Raw genomic sequence first — 14,484 nt, forward strand, 5'->3', positions numbered from 1 at the left:
TCAATCTTTCGTTAAATATAAATAATCCAGAATCGAAAATCAAAACTCAATGATGACTCAAGGACTGATTTAGTCGTAAATACTTCAATTGAATAAATGTTTGTGTATTAACAATAGAAATAAAAATTTGTAAAATTTATTATCTATATAAAAAATGAATGTTGCTAAGCGACCAATTCGGCTAATTTTTTTTTTGTCTGTTCCTTAAGGGCCAGGGATGGTTTTAATACTAAGAAAAAAAGTTAAAAAATAAATAAATTCTTACTATTAACTTTTGACAGAACGAAGTCTGTCCGGGAAATTAGTCAAGTACTAAATGTAACGTCGGGTGTAGTACGTGTGAACGATTGGTTTTGATTTGATTAATGTATGACTAATTATTTTTAATTATTGGACTGTTGACATATTACAAAATAATAACTTAGTTTATTAGCTTCTGATATATAGCAAATTATTAACTACTAATTAAAGATCGAATAGTCAAATAACAAAAGACAATACGTGTATTAGTGATATTACATGGCACTCGTACAAAAAGATCTTTAAACAACTACCTATAATGAAAAATCGTTTCATTTTCAATAGACTAATAATCTATTGAAATGATTTCCTAATTGTCAGTATCTTTTCAAATTACAAAATAAGCTAAAATTAAACACTCTTTGTTAGGTCATCTGCTTTTAACTCGGATATTCGTCGTAGACGCCGTTTACTTATATTGAAAAATCTATTGTTTTGTCACGAACCAGTCAATTTACGTCCGTGATCAAAACAATTTTTTTTTTTTTTAATATAGCAACCTGCCTTAATTAGTTAGTGACTTACGTTGTTATACATGTAACATTTAATTTAAAAAGATGTTAAACGAGAACACATTTTTCCAAACGCAACCGCGGATCCAGTCATAAGTAATACATATAAAAAATAAAAAAATTCACTTCTTTCGAGCACATTAGTTACAGAAATGTAGAGAAATATACGATGACGAAGCGTAAAAGTTATTTCACAAACGGGTTATATTGAGTTAATTTTAATATTTAATTTGAACAAGCCAGATAACGGTTTATCCTCTATAGTGATTTTGACTTATTTAATAATATAATAAATTTATATAGTAATATATTAATAGGTCGCTTTATTTTCATGAGTCAGTAGATTTTTTAGATCTTCATTTTTATATACCACAGCTAAGGTAATCTATAATATAAAAATGAGTCGCTGAATGTGTTGCTAAGCGCAAAACTCGAGAACGGTTGGACCGATTTCGCTAATTCTTTTTTTAAAATATTCCTTGAAGTACGAGGATGGTTCTTACGGACAGAAAAATTCTAAAAAAAAATTAATAAAATTAAAGAATCGACTGTTAGGCGATACGAAGTTCGCCGGGTCAGCTAGTTATTTATACTAAATAATTACCTTAGTTGTGGTATCAAATTTTATTTGCCCTATAGTTTAAGCATATTTCTTGAAAAAAATTTGTGTTTAATAAAAACAAAAAAAATCCCTACAACAAGGACTTTTTTTAAGTATTAAAATTTTGAAACAAAAAAAATATATATATAAAGAAAACGACTAGTTTAATATTTAAGAGTCAAAAATTGTCACAGATAATGAATACTATACTAAAATAATAATAGATTCGATAATAATTATAAAGTCCAGTTTACTTAATACGTTAACATACAAGTACATAGTAGAATACATTACATAATATTAATATACATTGCTGTAAAAGCCAGAAGTTAGTAAATCTTCACTTTTACTATAATATAAATCTGACATGAGTTGGTAAATAAAACGTGTCCAATGGGAATTTTTCAACTTTAAATAGTAATTATCAAATTACTGGCGGGGTGAGTTAGGTGGGAGCAGTATCATTCGTAGCGTGAGATTTTCGATTTGTTAGTCGCCCTGTGGCCATGAGTCACTGGAGCAGTATTTGAAGGTTGATAAATCTTTGGTTCGCACGCGTCGCGATTTTTGCCATCATTTTGATATTCGACGATTAAGTGATGGGAATTGTCAACAGAACTCCTCCGGGACCATCACAGTCAGCAACAACGCCAGAACATAGGTCTCAAGTTCGAAATGAAATTATTCGAAATCCACGTAAATCGATACTACAAATTGCCGCCTCAACAGGAATGAAAAAGTCATCAGTGCATGTTTTTTTGAATAATTGTGTTTGCTCGCAAACGACAAAAACCGACTTCAATTACCTATATCGACAAGTAAGTAGACGAGGGTTTTTTTTTGGAGGGTTTCCCTCGATTTCTTTGGGATTCCATCATCAGATCCTGGTTTCCTTATCATGGTACCACACTTGGCACTTTTCCAACAAAAAAAAAAAAAAAAGAATTATCAAAATCGGTTCATAAACGATGAAGTTATCCCCGAACATACATAATATATGTAGTAACCTCCTCCTTTTTTGAAGTCGGTTAAAAAAGTAATTAAAGTTCCATCAATTCAAAATGACAATTGTTTGGGGTCTCAACGAAAGTGACTATCGAATACTAGTGACTATAAGAAGAATGCTGGATCGTTCACACGCTTGGAAACATTTTGTTTAGTAACGAAGCACATTTCTATATGGATGGATATGTTTATAAGCAAAATATGCGATAGTGATACTCCGACCACCCTAGAGAACGGCATGAAAACGATTACGTTGTTTAAAAACGAGAGTTTTGTGTGCCAGCCAGCCAGCGGGATAATTGGCCCTTATTTTTTTAAACCAAGGAGAAACAGTATCTGCTCCGGTATATTGTCGTATGATAGACGAGTTCCTGTTACCGCAATTACAGCTGCATCTTGGATATAATAATAGAACACTATTTCTGCAAGATGATGGCACTCCTCAGACAGCTAGGGCGTCGTTGGAAAAATTTAAGTCATTTTTTTCTAATAAACTGATAAGCCAGTTCGGAGACATTCCATGGCCTCTTCGGACGCCTGGCCTGCGATTTTTTTATACGAATACCTTAAATCAAAGGTTTACAATAATAATCCCCGAACAATTGAAGCCTTGCAAAACAAAATTCCAAGAGCCAGACTGCATGAGTGTTTAGAAGAAGAAAAAACGGCCATCATTTGGCCGATATCATTTTAAAAAAATGATATCCGCTTTGTTATGGTATAGTTTATTGAAATAAAAGCAAATAAAAACGATATAGTTTTTTAAAATTAAATTTTATAGATGAAAAATTTCCGCTGGACATACTTTATAAGAATTTTTATAATGATCTCTCATTTTAATTTTCTGGCCACCTACCATCATAATTTGGTATATCCTAGGACTTACAATAAATTTAGTATATGACTGTGAGTATTAAAGTATAGACGGTATGCTGCGGTATGAGTAAATTTTCCTTCGGCGTAACAAACCGCAGACATACATTTTGTTACGGTAGCGGAAGCCGAACCACGCCCAGCTACAAGTTCATGTTTCTTAGGTAACCCCCAAGATATACCAAACGAATAATGGTAAATATTTGAAGTTAATGATGGCAGCAGATCAGACTTATACCATAGACTTATATCATAATAAATAATAGTTAAAACTTACAAGTATTTACTTGTTAGGATTTACCAATGTTTCGACTTTTACGGTAACACACATAATGTCAATAAAATGTATAAATATTTACTATTTTCGTTACCATTAGTATCCTACTTATCGGAAACTGTTAGGTATAATTATTTCAGTGTCAAAATAAAGTATCAAATAATTCTTAAGAGAAGGCTTACATAGGAATATAATATTTGACTGTACATTTATTATGAACGAAAAATATTTAATATCCAAATCGTCACTGTTAACTACTAACTTTCATTTTGATACTACTTCACATGCGTTATCAATCAATATCGTTAGTTAAATCGTACATTTTCAACATTTCGATAATTTAAGCTAAAACAACATCAAATCTATGTAAGGTTATGTGCAAGCATTAAAACTAGTTTATAAATTTATTTTACGCGCCCTTCAACTTACATAACTCTCTTGTAAATACTTTTAAAATAAATCTACAACATAATATAAAATAGTTGTTAAGTGTGTTTTGTCAAATTCGTCAACCGAGATTACAGCAAGAGTAATTTGCCATTTTTGTAACGTTTTTGTATTAATTCGTTTTAAACTGTACAATTTTACAAAAACAAATACTCTTTATAATATCAAGTAGTCACTATAGACTTCTACTCCCGCCGTGTGACATACATCATTTAACATAGTTTCAATTTCGGAATGCATACCGGTCACGTTAAGATTACCAATCGATTTACTTCGGTAACAGTCAAGGTTATAAAATCATATAATTACATGCAACTATCTATAGAGTTTAAAGTATACAAACCTACATAATTGTCATAAAATCAATTTGAAACAAAATAACACAGTTCACATTCAATATAATGGTTACACATTTCTAACGAATCCTATAAAATATGTGTATACAGAATGCAATATGGAATCGAGATATTTCCTAGTCATACTATCACAAGAACCGAACGGCGATCCGTCAATGATCTTACATGGGCCCCTCGATCGTGCTGACTTTCATAGCGAAGTAGTAAATGGCCCGGCTGCAGAGAATGAACGCTACGAGGAAGGCTCCGACGTACGCTACGTAAACGCCGCCGCCGTGCGTCTGAGCCGCCGAGAGCGTTCCGAGCGTCACACCCAGCGCTATGGCAAGGAATATGAGACCGAGGACCGCGAATAAGATGCCCCGCATTCGGGCCATGCGGGCGCCCACCGATGAAACTTTCCGGCAGTGCGGGCACCTAACTGGCGCGTTTTTCAGAAGTTGATACTGTAATAAAATATTTTCATTGCAATAATTTACGCAAATAAATAAAATTGGAGTGTCTGTTTGTAATATGAAAATAACAGCTTTTTATATACACTAAACATACATACATATACCAAAATAACATTTTTGTCTGTCTGTCTGTTTGTTCCGGCTAATCTTAGAAACGGCTGGACCGATTTGGACGGGACTTTCACTGGCAGATAGCTGATATAATAATGAGTAATTTAGGCTATTTTTATTTTATAAATTTATTTTGTAACGCTGCGAACTGAACAATAACAGTTAAATTCCACGCGGAGGAAAGTCACGGGCACTGCACAGCTGGTGTAAAGGTGCGCTTGCCCTGTCGGCGGCGCCTAAACATCGACGGTCGCGGGTTCGATTACCGCTTGGAGTGGATATTTGTGTTTATACAAATATTTATTTCCGGTCGGGTTGTTAATCCTTGTGGGTCTCTCCACCTTGCCTCGGAGAGCACGTTAAACTGTTGGTCCTGATTATCATTTACACCTGATAGCGATCGTTACTTATGGTAGGGAATCCGCCAACCCGAATGGGAGGCGTGGTGGATTCAGCTCCTATCCTTTTCCTACATGGGGAAAGTGGCCTATGCCCAACAGTGGGAAATTACAGGCTGAAGCGTATGCGTAAAATTAAAATATAAAATTTATTCATCGATAATTACACTTATATTCTGTAATATTATAAAGCTGTAAGGTTTGTTTGTTTGATTGTTCGTTTGTTACTTAGTTTGAACTTTCCCAGTGGAGCTACTACGGATTTTAAGCAAGATATTTCCTGCTGTACCCCACCTCAATAAAAAAGAATCGCTTTTGAACGTAGGGATCGGGCTTAGTGCAGCTTAAAGTTTGAGACAAAATGACGACGTAGTTTACGGTGTTTATTTTACAACAATAACAAAGACATAATATTTTATTATTAATACTTTATTGTAGACCACAACTACACTTTTAACATTAAACACACTTAAAGACAGTTACAGACTGTGAAGTACAATGGGCGGTTATGGCTATTTAGCCATTTCTTCCAGACGACCCAATTAAATATAAGCTCGAGACATACATATGCTAAGAATAAAGAAATGAATAAATATGAAGAATGCATATAATATTTATGGTAAGTTAAGTGTAATTTTTATTTCCCCTAAGCATTTGATCGCTTTGACACAGATCTGTGTCAAAACCGCAAAGTATACGGAAGCGTTTCTTAGCACTAACACGGTTTTAATGCATATTAATAAACGAAAAATGATTTAGCAATAATGTAGCATTCTTCCGTCTCAATAATTATCTGTTGTTATGATGACATGATATTTAAATTTGATGACAATTTCCTTGATTGGATCTTTTTTGTACTGACCGATAATAGGATTTTAAGTAAGGATAGCAATGTGGCGGAAAAAGTGTAATTGTGAGTACAGTATAGTAATATTTTTTCAATACTTTTTACTTTGTCTCAATACAGGCGTATTTGACAAATATAATAGTATTATATCACTTTTTACTGCCATCGTTTTTTGACATTGTAAAGTCAGATTAATTTTTTCGTATCTTAACCGATTTTTTTACTCAAAATGTCTTCACAAAGAACATCATAAAGAAGTATAAAGAACACTTATACTACTATAAACATATACTTTTCAATAACTACAGAAAATATTGTTAGGACTATTAAAACAATTTTATAAAAATTCAAAATATCTTAGGTCCATAAATTACGTGAGGTGTTTTTTAAATTTTCTGTACCTCCCTCCCTCCCTGGTGAGTTGTCGTGAAATTTTATTCACCCCCAAATCTCACGTGAGATTTTTCAAAATGAGGGTTTATTACGTAAACGCGATGGATTGTTATTGTAAAAAGAAAAAGAAAATTGCTTCATACTTTTATTTACGACTAGTTAAGACTAGTATATTGCTAAGAGTTTAATTATAAGTGTAATAAAAATTTAACAATAGAATACCTAAATCGTAACTACTGTGATTAAAAAAAGAATATCTACTCTAATTCAGTCCATGGAGAATCATGCGCGGTCTCAAGAGAGACTATTGGAACCAACATGTCCATATGATTTTCAGTAAAATCATCTACTCCTTCAACTTCGTTCTGATCTAGCCACACGAAGCCGTTGGCGTTTGCGTACAGTAACTCATTAGCTCGTCTTGTGACAATCCGTTAGGGTCGCACTTTGCGAAACATACGCGCTTGATTAGCTGGTGCAATGTGGGCTGTTTCAATCAGAAAAAATATAGCGTGATATTTGCCGAGCCCCCCTCACCCTCTCCAACGTAAGATTAGATGAGATTTGACTCGTTCCCACCCCTTAAACATCTCACGTATTTTATGAATGCCCCCTTAAACGTACACGAGTACGTTAAGACGAAATAAGACCTTAAACGCTTTAACAATAAAGATAGAACACCTACAGTGAGTTGATTTTAACACGTTACATCCTATTATTATATACGAGTACTTTTAAAAAAATATTGTTCGAAGGTTCTCACAAGACCTCAAATATTATAAGATTACACAGCTCTTTGAAAACCTATAAAGTCAATGTTTTCCATAAGTCGATTGCACATTCCTCTACTGCTCCATTTGACGCTTAACATGCAATGTTTTTATTTACGGTACGGGGCTGTCAAGAAAGGTGACACTTATGCCCTATTTCCCTTACCCAGTACCCTACCTGTATTACGTTACTGCTACATACACTCATTTGTTTATTTCGAATATCTGATTTGAAACAGTTAATAATGTTAAAGTTTTTATAATAGAATCTACTAACATTAAAGAAATAAGCTGACGCTTATTATATAATCAAAACTCACTTTTGAAGCAATTTTGTTTTGATGTCGTAAGCAAAACACTCGAACTAAATTCAAAACTAATTTTTATTTCTAATCAATATATGTAGATATAAAACATTATTAATACTTTTAAAAAAGAAGAAAAAAGTATCTACTACTCGGAGGAATAATGTAAACACTTTAATGATTCAAAAAATTAATATTTAAAAACATTTATTACAACTAGAGGTCGAGGTAAGAGAGAGGGAGAATTGGAGAAGTTTTATGATGTTGTTTATATTATATTCAACGTAATGGTATTAAAATATAGATCAATACTAATCGATCACTGAAAGAATTTTTGAAATCCATTAATAATGAATGACTTAGAAATAGATGATTGAAGGTTACGTATTTTGAGTACGGAACGTCTGCGGTATCTGATTCGCCTGTGACGTCATTTGACCTATTCGATATCACCGCACCAAAAATCGCGCAAGAGCTCTTGCTTCGTTCGTATTTATTTATGTACTGTCGTTTGTTTCTTTTTTATTTCTGAGTGTGTAGTTTTTATTTCACTATAATGAAAGAAGGCTTCGTCAAAATAAAAAAGTGATAATCTGCCTGATATTAATATATACACAATGATTAGACTTTTTTCTTCAAATTCGTCCTATGTTAGTGATGAAATAAAAGGAGTAACACTTTTTAAGTACATACTTTTAAATTTATTTCATCAGCCACATACCATATTGAAATGCAGAATTTCACCTGATCATAATCATTATCATTACAGCCTTTACAGTCCACTACTGGACATAGGCCTCCACAAGTTTACGCCAAAAATAGCGTGAACTCATGTGTTTTGCCCATAGTCACCACGCTGGGCAGGCGGGTTGGTGACCTGAACATAAATAAAGTGAAAATTAAGCCTTATTACATACTCATAGTTCATACTACGTCACCCGTTCAGGGAGGAAGGAGCTCTTCATTAATACCACGATTGGTTGCAGGGGCGGGGGGATTGGTCTTAGGGTTTCGTCACGTATTCAAAAAATCTCTAGAAAAATCACACACTTACGACCTACATTCAAAATCTGGCGTTTTTAAACTCACGAGTGGCAACATTGACGCACACATACCAGGTCGTCAGCTGATTAAAAACTGACAGTATAGCGAGTAGAGATGCCACGAATATTCGGCAATTATTCGGTATTCGGCTATTCGGCCTCTTTTTCTCGCTATTCGGTATTCGGCCGAATATGGTTAACCATTTGGCCGAATACCGAATAGCAATTTTTTTATTACTTACTAACTGTTTTTCCGCGACATCGCGTAAATTATAGCCCATGTCCTTTTTAAGGCTCTAGGGTATCTGTGTACCAAATTTCATTTAAATCGGTTCAGCAGTTTGGGCGTGAAATCATGATAAAAAGATTTACTTCCTTATTTAAGATAAAATACAGTAAGGATTACCAAATAAATTATGAAAAAACTCAAAATATTACTCACAAAGATATTTATTTAACCAAAAAAGAACTAACAAATTAATATTTAAAATCTACCAGTGGTAAGAAACAAACACAACAAACTGCCAGTTTATTGTCGTCACTATAAATTTTATAATAGTTCCAAATAGGCGATTTCTTATTAAATTGATTCATTTTGCTTTTTTCGAACAAACGATGATATTTCTTATGGTAATCAATCACGTTAAATGTTATATTTTAGTATACAGTACGTACGATGCACTAACGATCAACAAATAAAGCAGGTTGTGACACGACCGTGACCTAATCACAATCACAAATGAAAATATGAAACAAAACCGCCCGCGCCTACCAAACGTATTAGGTACTTCAGCGATGCAAGTTTAAACTCGTACGGTGACGAGTTGTGTCTTGTCGTCCGCGAAAAGTACTAAGTGTGGCCGAATATTCGGTTGCCGAATGTTCGGCGCTTCGGCCAAGAGCCTCGCCGAACATTCGGTATTCGGTATTCGGCAAAATTACTATTCGTGGCATCTCTAATAGCGAGGAGTACAGTATGGTTAAAAAAAATGAGTGTGCTTTAGACCATACGGCTGAACTAAAACTTCTTTAGCTTCATCTAACATATCTCTCTTTCAACTTTCGTTCGCCTCTCTCGATCACACTTTTCTTAACGCTCTCATCGCGCATTCAGTAGCTTACTCCCCAAGTCAAGCATGTGTAAAGAAGTGTTACTTCAAAAATTATTTAAGCCATACTATTGAATTACTACGTAAAAACTCGAAAGTAAGTAAGCTTTGCTCCGCGGTTTCGCTAGCGTTAATTTGAGGAACTAACGTACTAAAATTTTACATAGTCTACGACGGTAATTGGACTATCCAACACCAAAATCAACTTGAAACAATAGTTACTGAGATTAGCGTGTTTAAACAAACTCTTCAGCGTTATAATTTTAGATAACTATATTGAACGTATTATAAATATTCTCTATAAAGTTTATAGTTTACATAATAACGCAATCTATTATTACTGTGGTCAGTTAACCATGCAATGATATCAATGTGTATTCCTATATGAGGTGAGTGTTACGTATGTTCCAAACGCGTTATGCCACAGTATAAAAGTTACCAATTATAAACATTGTGTATGTTTTTTTTTTAACTTCATAAAATATCTATTTTAAAGGCAATTAATGAACCTTTCATAAGTGTAGATTAACGAATAAAATTAAATAAAATTTTTATTGTTATTTAAAAATTATGAGATTGAAGGTACTTTACGAAATACAGTGAAGTTAACGTTACTTATACTGTATTACTTTGCGTAATTACTTAATAATATATCGTGCTCCACTAGCACAACTGAAAGACATTAAACCAATCAATCATTCAATCTACATAATAATAGCTTTCCGACCGCTTCTTCCGCGTGGATTAAAGGATTTTAGCTGTTCCATTTTTTCCTGTTAACATATAGTGTATACATATATTAGTAATGTAATTTTTTTAAAATCGGTCTAGCAGTTTTTGAGTTTATCCATTACAAACAAACAAAAATCAAGTCTTACTTCTTTATAATACCATAAAATGAACTGAATACTATGAATGTAGTTAAAAACTTACTAGGAAAGTGTCTTGGCAATGGGCACAGATTACTCTGCACATTCCAGGTAGGGTTGGTACCGGTGGCGTCACAGGGGACGGCGCGAGGTTAATGATCCTCTTGCAGTCCGCCCTGGGACAGGCAATACGCTGCGATGAAGACTTGCATATCAACAAGCAGTTACAAGGACAACGAACGTACTTCTTCCCGGGTGGAGCGTTTCGAATGGGCTGCAAGAGATCGAAAAATTGTTGTGAATAAAATTGCAACTTTGCTTTATTAATTACATCCACAGTGTGCTTTTGAAACACTTTTTATACATGACAACAAGGCAATTCATAGTTACGTTTAAATCCCCAAAATTTATAAAATAGCAGGAAATTACTTAAAAAACCTAAAGCTAAATAATTCTAGAAAGTCTCAGATAATATGAGACACTGCACACATACGATCATGATTTATCTCCTTTTGGAAAGAAGCATCTGCGGGCAAAAATCATGTGAGGAAGCACCATTGGAAAGAACCAACAATGATAAGGCAAGCATCTCGTGAAGTGCATCCATCTCTATAACATTTCATCTTCTACCAGGATTTTTTAGCTTGTTTAATTTGCCAGTCTTTAAAAGTTTATGGCTAAGATCTAGATTAGGTAAAACCGAATTGATAAACCGAATTATGGGGTTTTTGGGTGTGGAGGGTGGAGGGTGTAGGGGAATCTATACAAGGTAACACTGTCACACCTCAAAACCCCATGGTTATGGAGATATCCATGGTTAAAGTTTTGAGTCTGTCCTACCCCTATATCTCCATAAGCATGGGGTTCCGAGGTGTGACAGTGGTACCAGGGGAAGCATTCCCCACCCTCTCCCCCCCCATCCCCCCACGGTCCCGAAATTCGGTTTTACCTAATCTAAAGCTTTACCAAGTTTATCAATGATCAAACTCAATTTATAACTTATATCATTTGTTTACCAACCAGAACAGTTTACAATTACTCGACTTGTAAGAAGTTGATTGTAAAGTATCAACAATTAATGTAATATGAAGACTTAGTTAACAATATATGGTGTCTAGAAAAAAGTAAGAATAGAAGTGTAAGATAAAATTAGATATACACACGTAACGTAAATCAAGTGTCTGCATAATTATATAATATATAACAGGGGCAACAAATAACAGTGTGGCAAAATACAATATCATTCTAACTCAGACAAGAATACAATGTTTCTCAGTATTCAAATTAGAAACAACTATATTCAAATATTAATGAAGTCTTTATTCAGTATGAATGTGTCATTGAACAATATGATATTAAATCTAATCTATACATATAATAAAATGGTAGGAAAGCCAAAACTGTACATTGAATATTTTTTTAAAATAATACTTGGGGTGTAATCTTCAATCGAACCTGAAGCCAAAAATATAGTTTTTAGAATTTCTGTCTGTTTGTCTGTATGTATGTTCGGGATAAACTCAAAAAGTACTGCATGGATTTACTTAAAATTTAGCACAAATATTATTAAGAAGTCGGGTCAACATATAGAATACATATTATCACGCATCACCTACGGGGAACGAGCAGTGAACCTTTATTTCTTCAACTCATTCTGTAACAACGTGTAATCTAACGACAAATATTTGAATGTTGTTGTTATTATGTTAATAACCATGCTAGCTTCACACTATAAATAAAGACATTCTCTAGTATATTTAGTATCAGCATTGCACCCGTGCGAATTTGGGGCGGGTTGCTAGTTTATATACTATAGTACTCATATTTGGATTAATCAACAAAATGTTTTATAACTATATGTTTAGTCCCATCAATATATATAAAAACCATTATTTGCACACAACAAGAAATATAGATTCATTTGCAAATAAAATCTAAGATATAAAAATTAATTTTATTGGTTGATAGTAATTCAGTAGGTTTATTTTAACATAACACTTTCATATTATTATTAAATTTTTAAAACATTTAAAAAAAAATAATATACTGATAATATAATTTTTGGTACACCATAGTATAATGTGCTTAACGTGCTGTCTGAGGCACGGTGTGGGAGCTCACAAAGACTGCACAAACACCCAGACCACGACAAACATCAGTATGGCTAATACAAATTTATGTCATGTGCGGAATTGAACCCGCGACCGATAACACAACAGCCACAAAGCAGTGCTATGACCGTTACACCATTGCGTCATCCATTGAAAAATGTACAAAGGTAATATAATAAAATTATAACACAAATATTATAATATGTACCTTAACTTACTGGAAATAATTAATAAAGATTATTATAAAATTATTTGGAATTCTCAAAAGCCCAAAATATTTAAACTAGGAATTTTATATCATATAAATACCTGTCCTTCTGATAAATGTAATATTTTTTAAATAAGTAGTTATAGGAGAGTTACAGATTAAAGAAACTATCTCTTTAAAAACCAAAGCTTTTTTACATACATATTATTGAGTACAGTTTTGTGTGGACAATAAAAGCATACTTATATTAAATATTTAAAATTATTTTATAGTTGAATGATTGTGTGCAATAGTTTGAAAATTAATTTTATAAAATATTTTAAATAGGAAGTAAATGCAAAAATTAAAGTATTGAATTTATTTAAATCGATAATGTTTTTCAAATACAATATATGGTAAGTTTTAAAGGTTTATATATAGTTGCGACAAATGAATATTTTTCTATATCATGTTAGACTCACCGTTGCTTCATTGCAATCAGAACATTTTACAACATGTTGTTCTCTTTTGCCAGAGATATCTATCATAGCTTGGCACACACGACAGGTAACCATTGGCATGCCTGCCTGTTGATACGGCGGAGGGAGCTCATCGGGCCCAATCGGCGAGATTGTGCTGACATTCTCCTCTTCTGTAAAAAATCCTTAGCATATTATTTAGTCATACGTAACCGACGTTGCTGCTACTTTTTAAGTAACAGCTATACTTGCATAATCTTATCGTGTTGTCAGACAACTTAACATTTATCAAATTATCTATAATGCTTTGTTTAGCAACAAATAAAATAAATAAAATTTTGGTTGAATCATCAGCTGTCAAAATAACAAAATCGTAATTACTCACCGTCTTTTAAAAGTGGCTGAGTTTCACTTTGTCCATCACCCATTTTAACACACTAAAGATTTACAGCACAAGATGTAAATAACTTTATACAAATCAAGATTTTTTTCATTAAAAATTACCATACCAGTTTTTCCTACAATCGCATAAAAACTAATTTACTGATACAGATAGTAAATTAGTAGCATACAAAGTATATTATTTTATAGACAAACACAGATAAAAACTGCAGTCTAGGGATGATCGATATTCATCGATGGTGAATAAATATCGATGTTTAGCTAGAAAACATCGATGTTTTGACATCGATGTTTGAACTTCGATAATATCGACACATCGATATTTTGAGAATAAAATATGGGAACGTCAATAATTCAATATACTCTTTAGGGCCATCTGGCGTGCTGGGTTATATTAAGTTTAAATATTATACACTAGTTGTCACCGATGACGTAACCGATGATAACCAGAGTAAGCTGTTCCAATAGTTTCTTTACTCTCGATGCTTTTCTAATATCGATCATCCCTATTTCAAACTATTTCACTGCATTTTATTTCTTTGTAAATTATTAATGTAAAAATCATCGATGTTATCCAACGTCGATGTTTAGTTTTGGATAAATATCGAGCATCGATGTTGGGCTTTCGATTATG

At 33.2% G+C, this 14,484-nt stretch overlaps 1 protein-coding gene across 1 annotated transcript; it reads right to left on the reverse strand.

The window, feature by feature from the left end:
• Nucleotides 1-3,728: 3,728 nt before the first annotated feature.
• On the reverse strand, nt 3,729-14,019 carry LOC123659859 (type 1 phosphatidylinositol 4,5-bisphosphate 4-phosphatase). The gene is made up of 4 exons (XM_045595025.1): nt 13,834-14,019; nt 13,452-13,621; nt 10,736-10,945; nt 3,729-4,817 (listed from the first exon to the last, which is right to left on the reverse strand). The coding sequence occupies exons 1-4, from the start codon at nt 13,874-13,876 to the stop codon at nt 4,533-4,535; spliced, it is 708 nt and encodes a 235-aa protein (XP_045450981.1). The 5' UTR covers nt 13,877-14,019; the 3' UTR covers nt 3,729-4,532.
• Between the last annotated feature and the right edge of the window lie 465 nt (nt 14,020-14,484).

The sequence above is a fragment of the Melitaea cinxia genome, chromosome 14 (genome assembly GCF_905220565.1).
Source record: "Melitaea cinxia chromosome 14, ilMelCinx1.1, whole genome shotgun sequence".
NCBI lineage: Eukaryota > Metazoa > Arthropoda > Insecta > Lepidoptera > Nymphalidae > Melitaea > Melitaea cinxia.

What these genes read in the sequence shown, in the direction of transcription:
- LOC123659859 (XM_045595025.1), bottom strand. Translation starts at nt 13,876, where the DNA reads ATGGGTGATGGACAAAGTGAAACTCAGCCACTTTTAAAAGACG. An exon ending in TCAGCCACTTTTAAAAGACG is followed by an intron (nt 13,622 to 13,833) that starts GTGAGTAATTAC and finishes GATTTTTTACAG; the next exon opens with AAGAGGAGAATGTCAGCACA. An exon ending in ATTGCCAAGACACTTTCCTA is followed by an intron (nt 4,818 to 10,735) that starts GTAAGTTTTTAA and finishes ATTTTATTACAG; the next exon opens with TATCAACTTCTGAAAAACGC.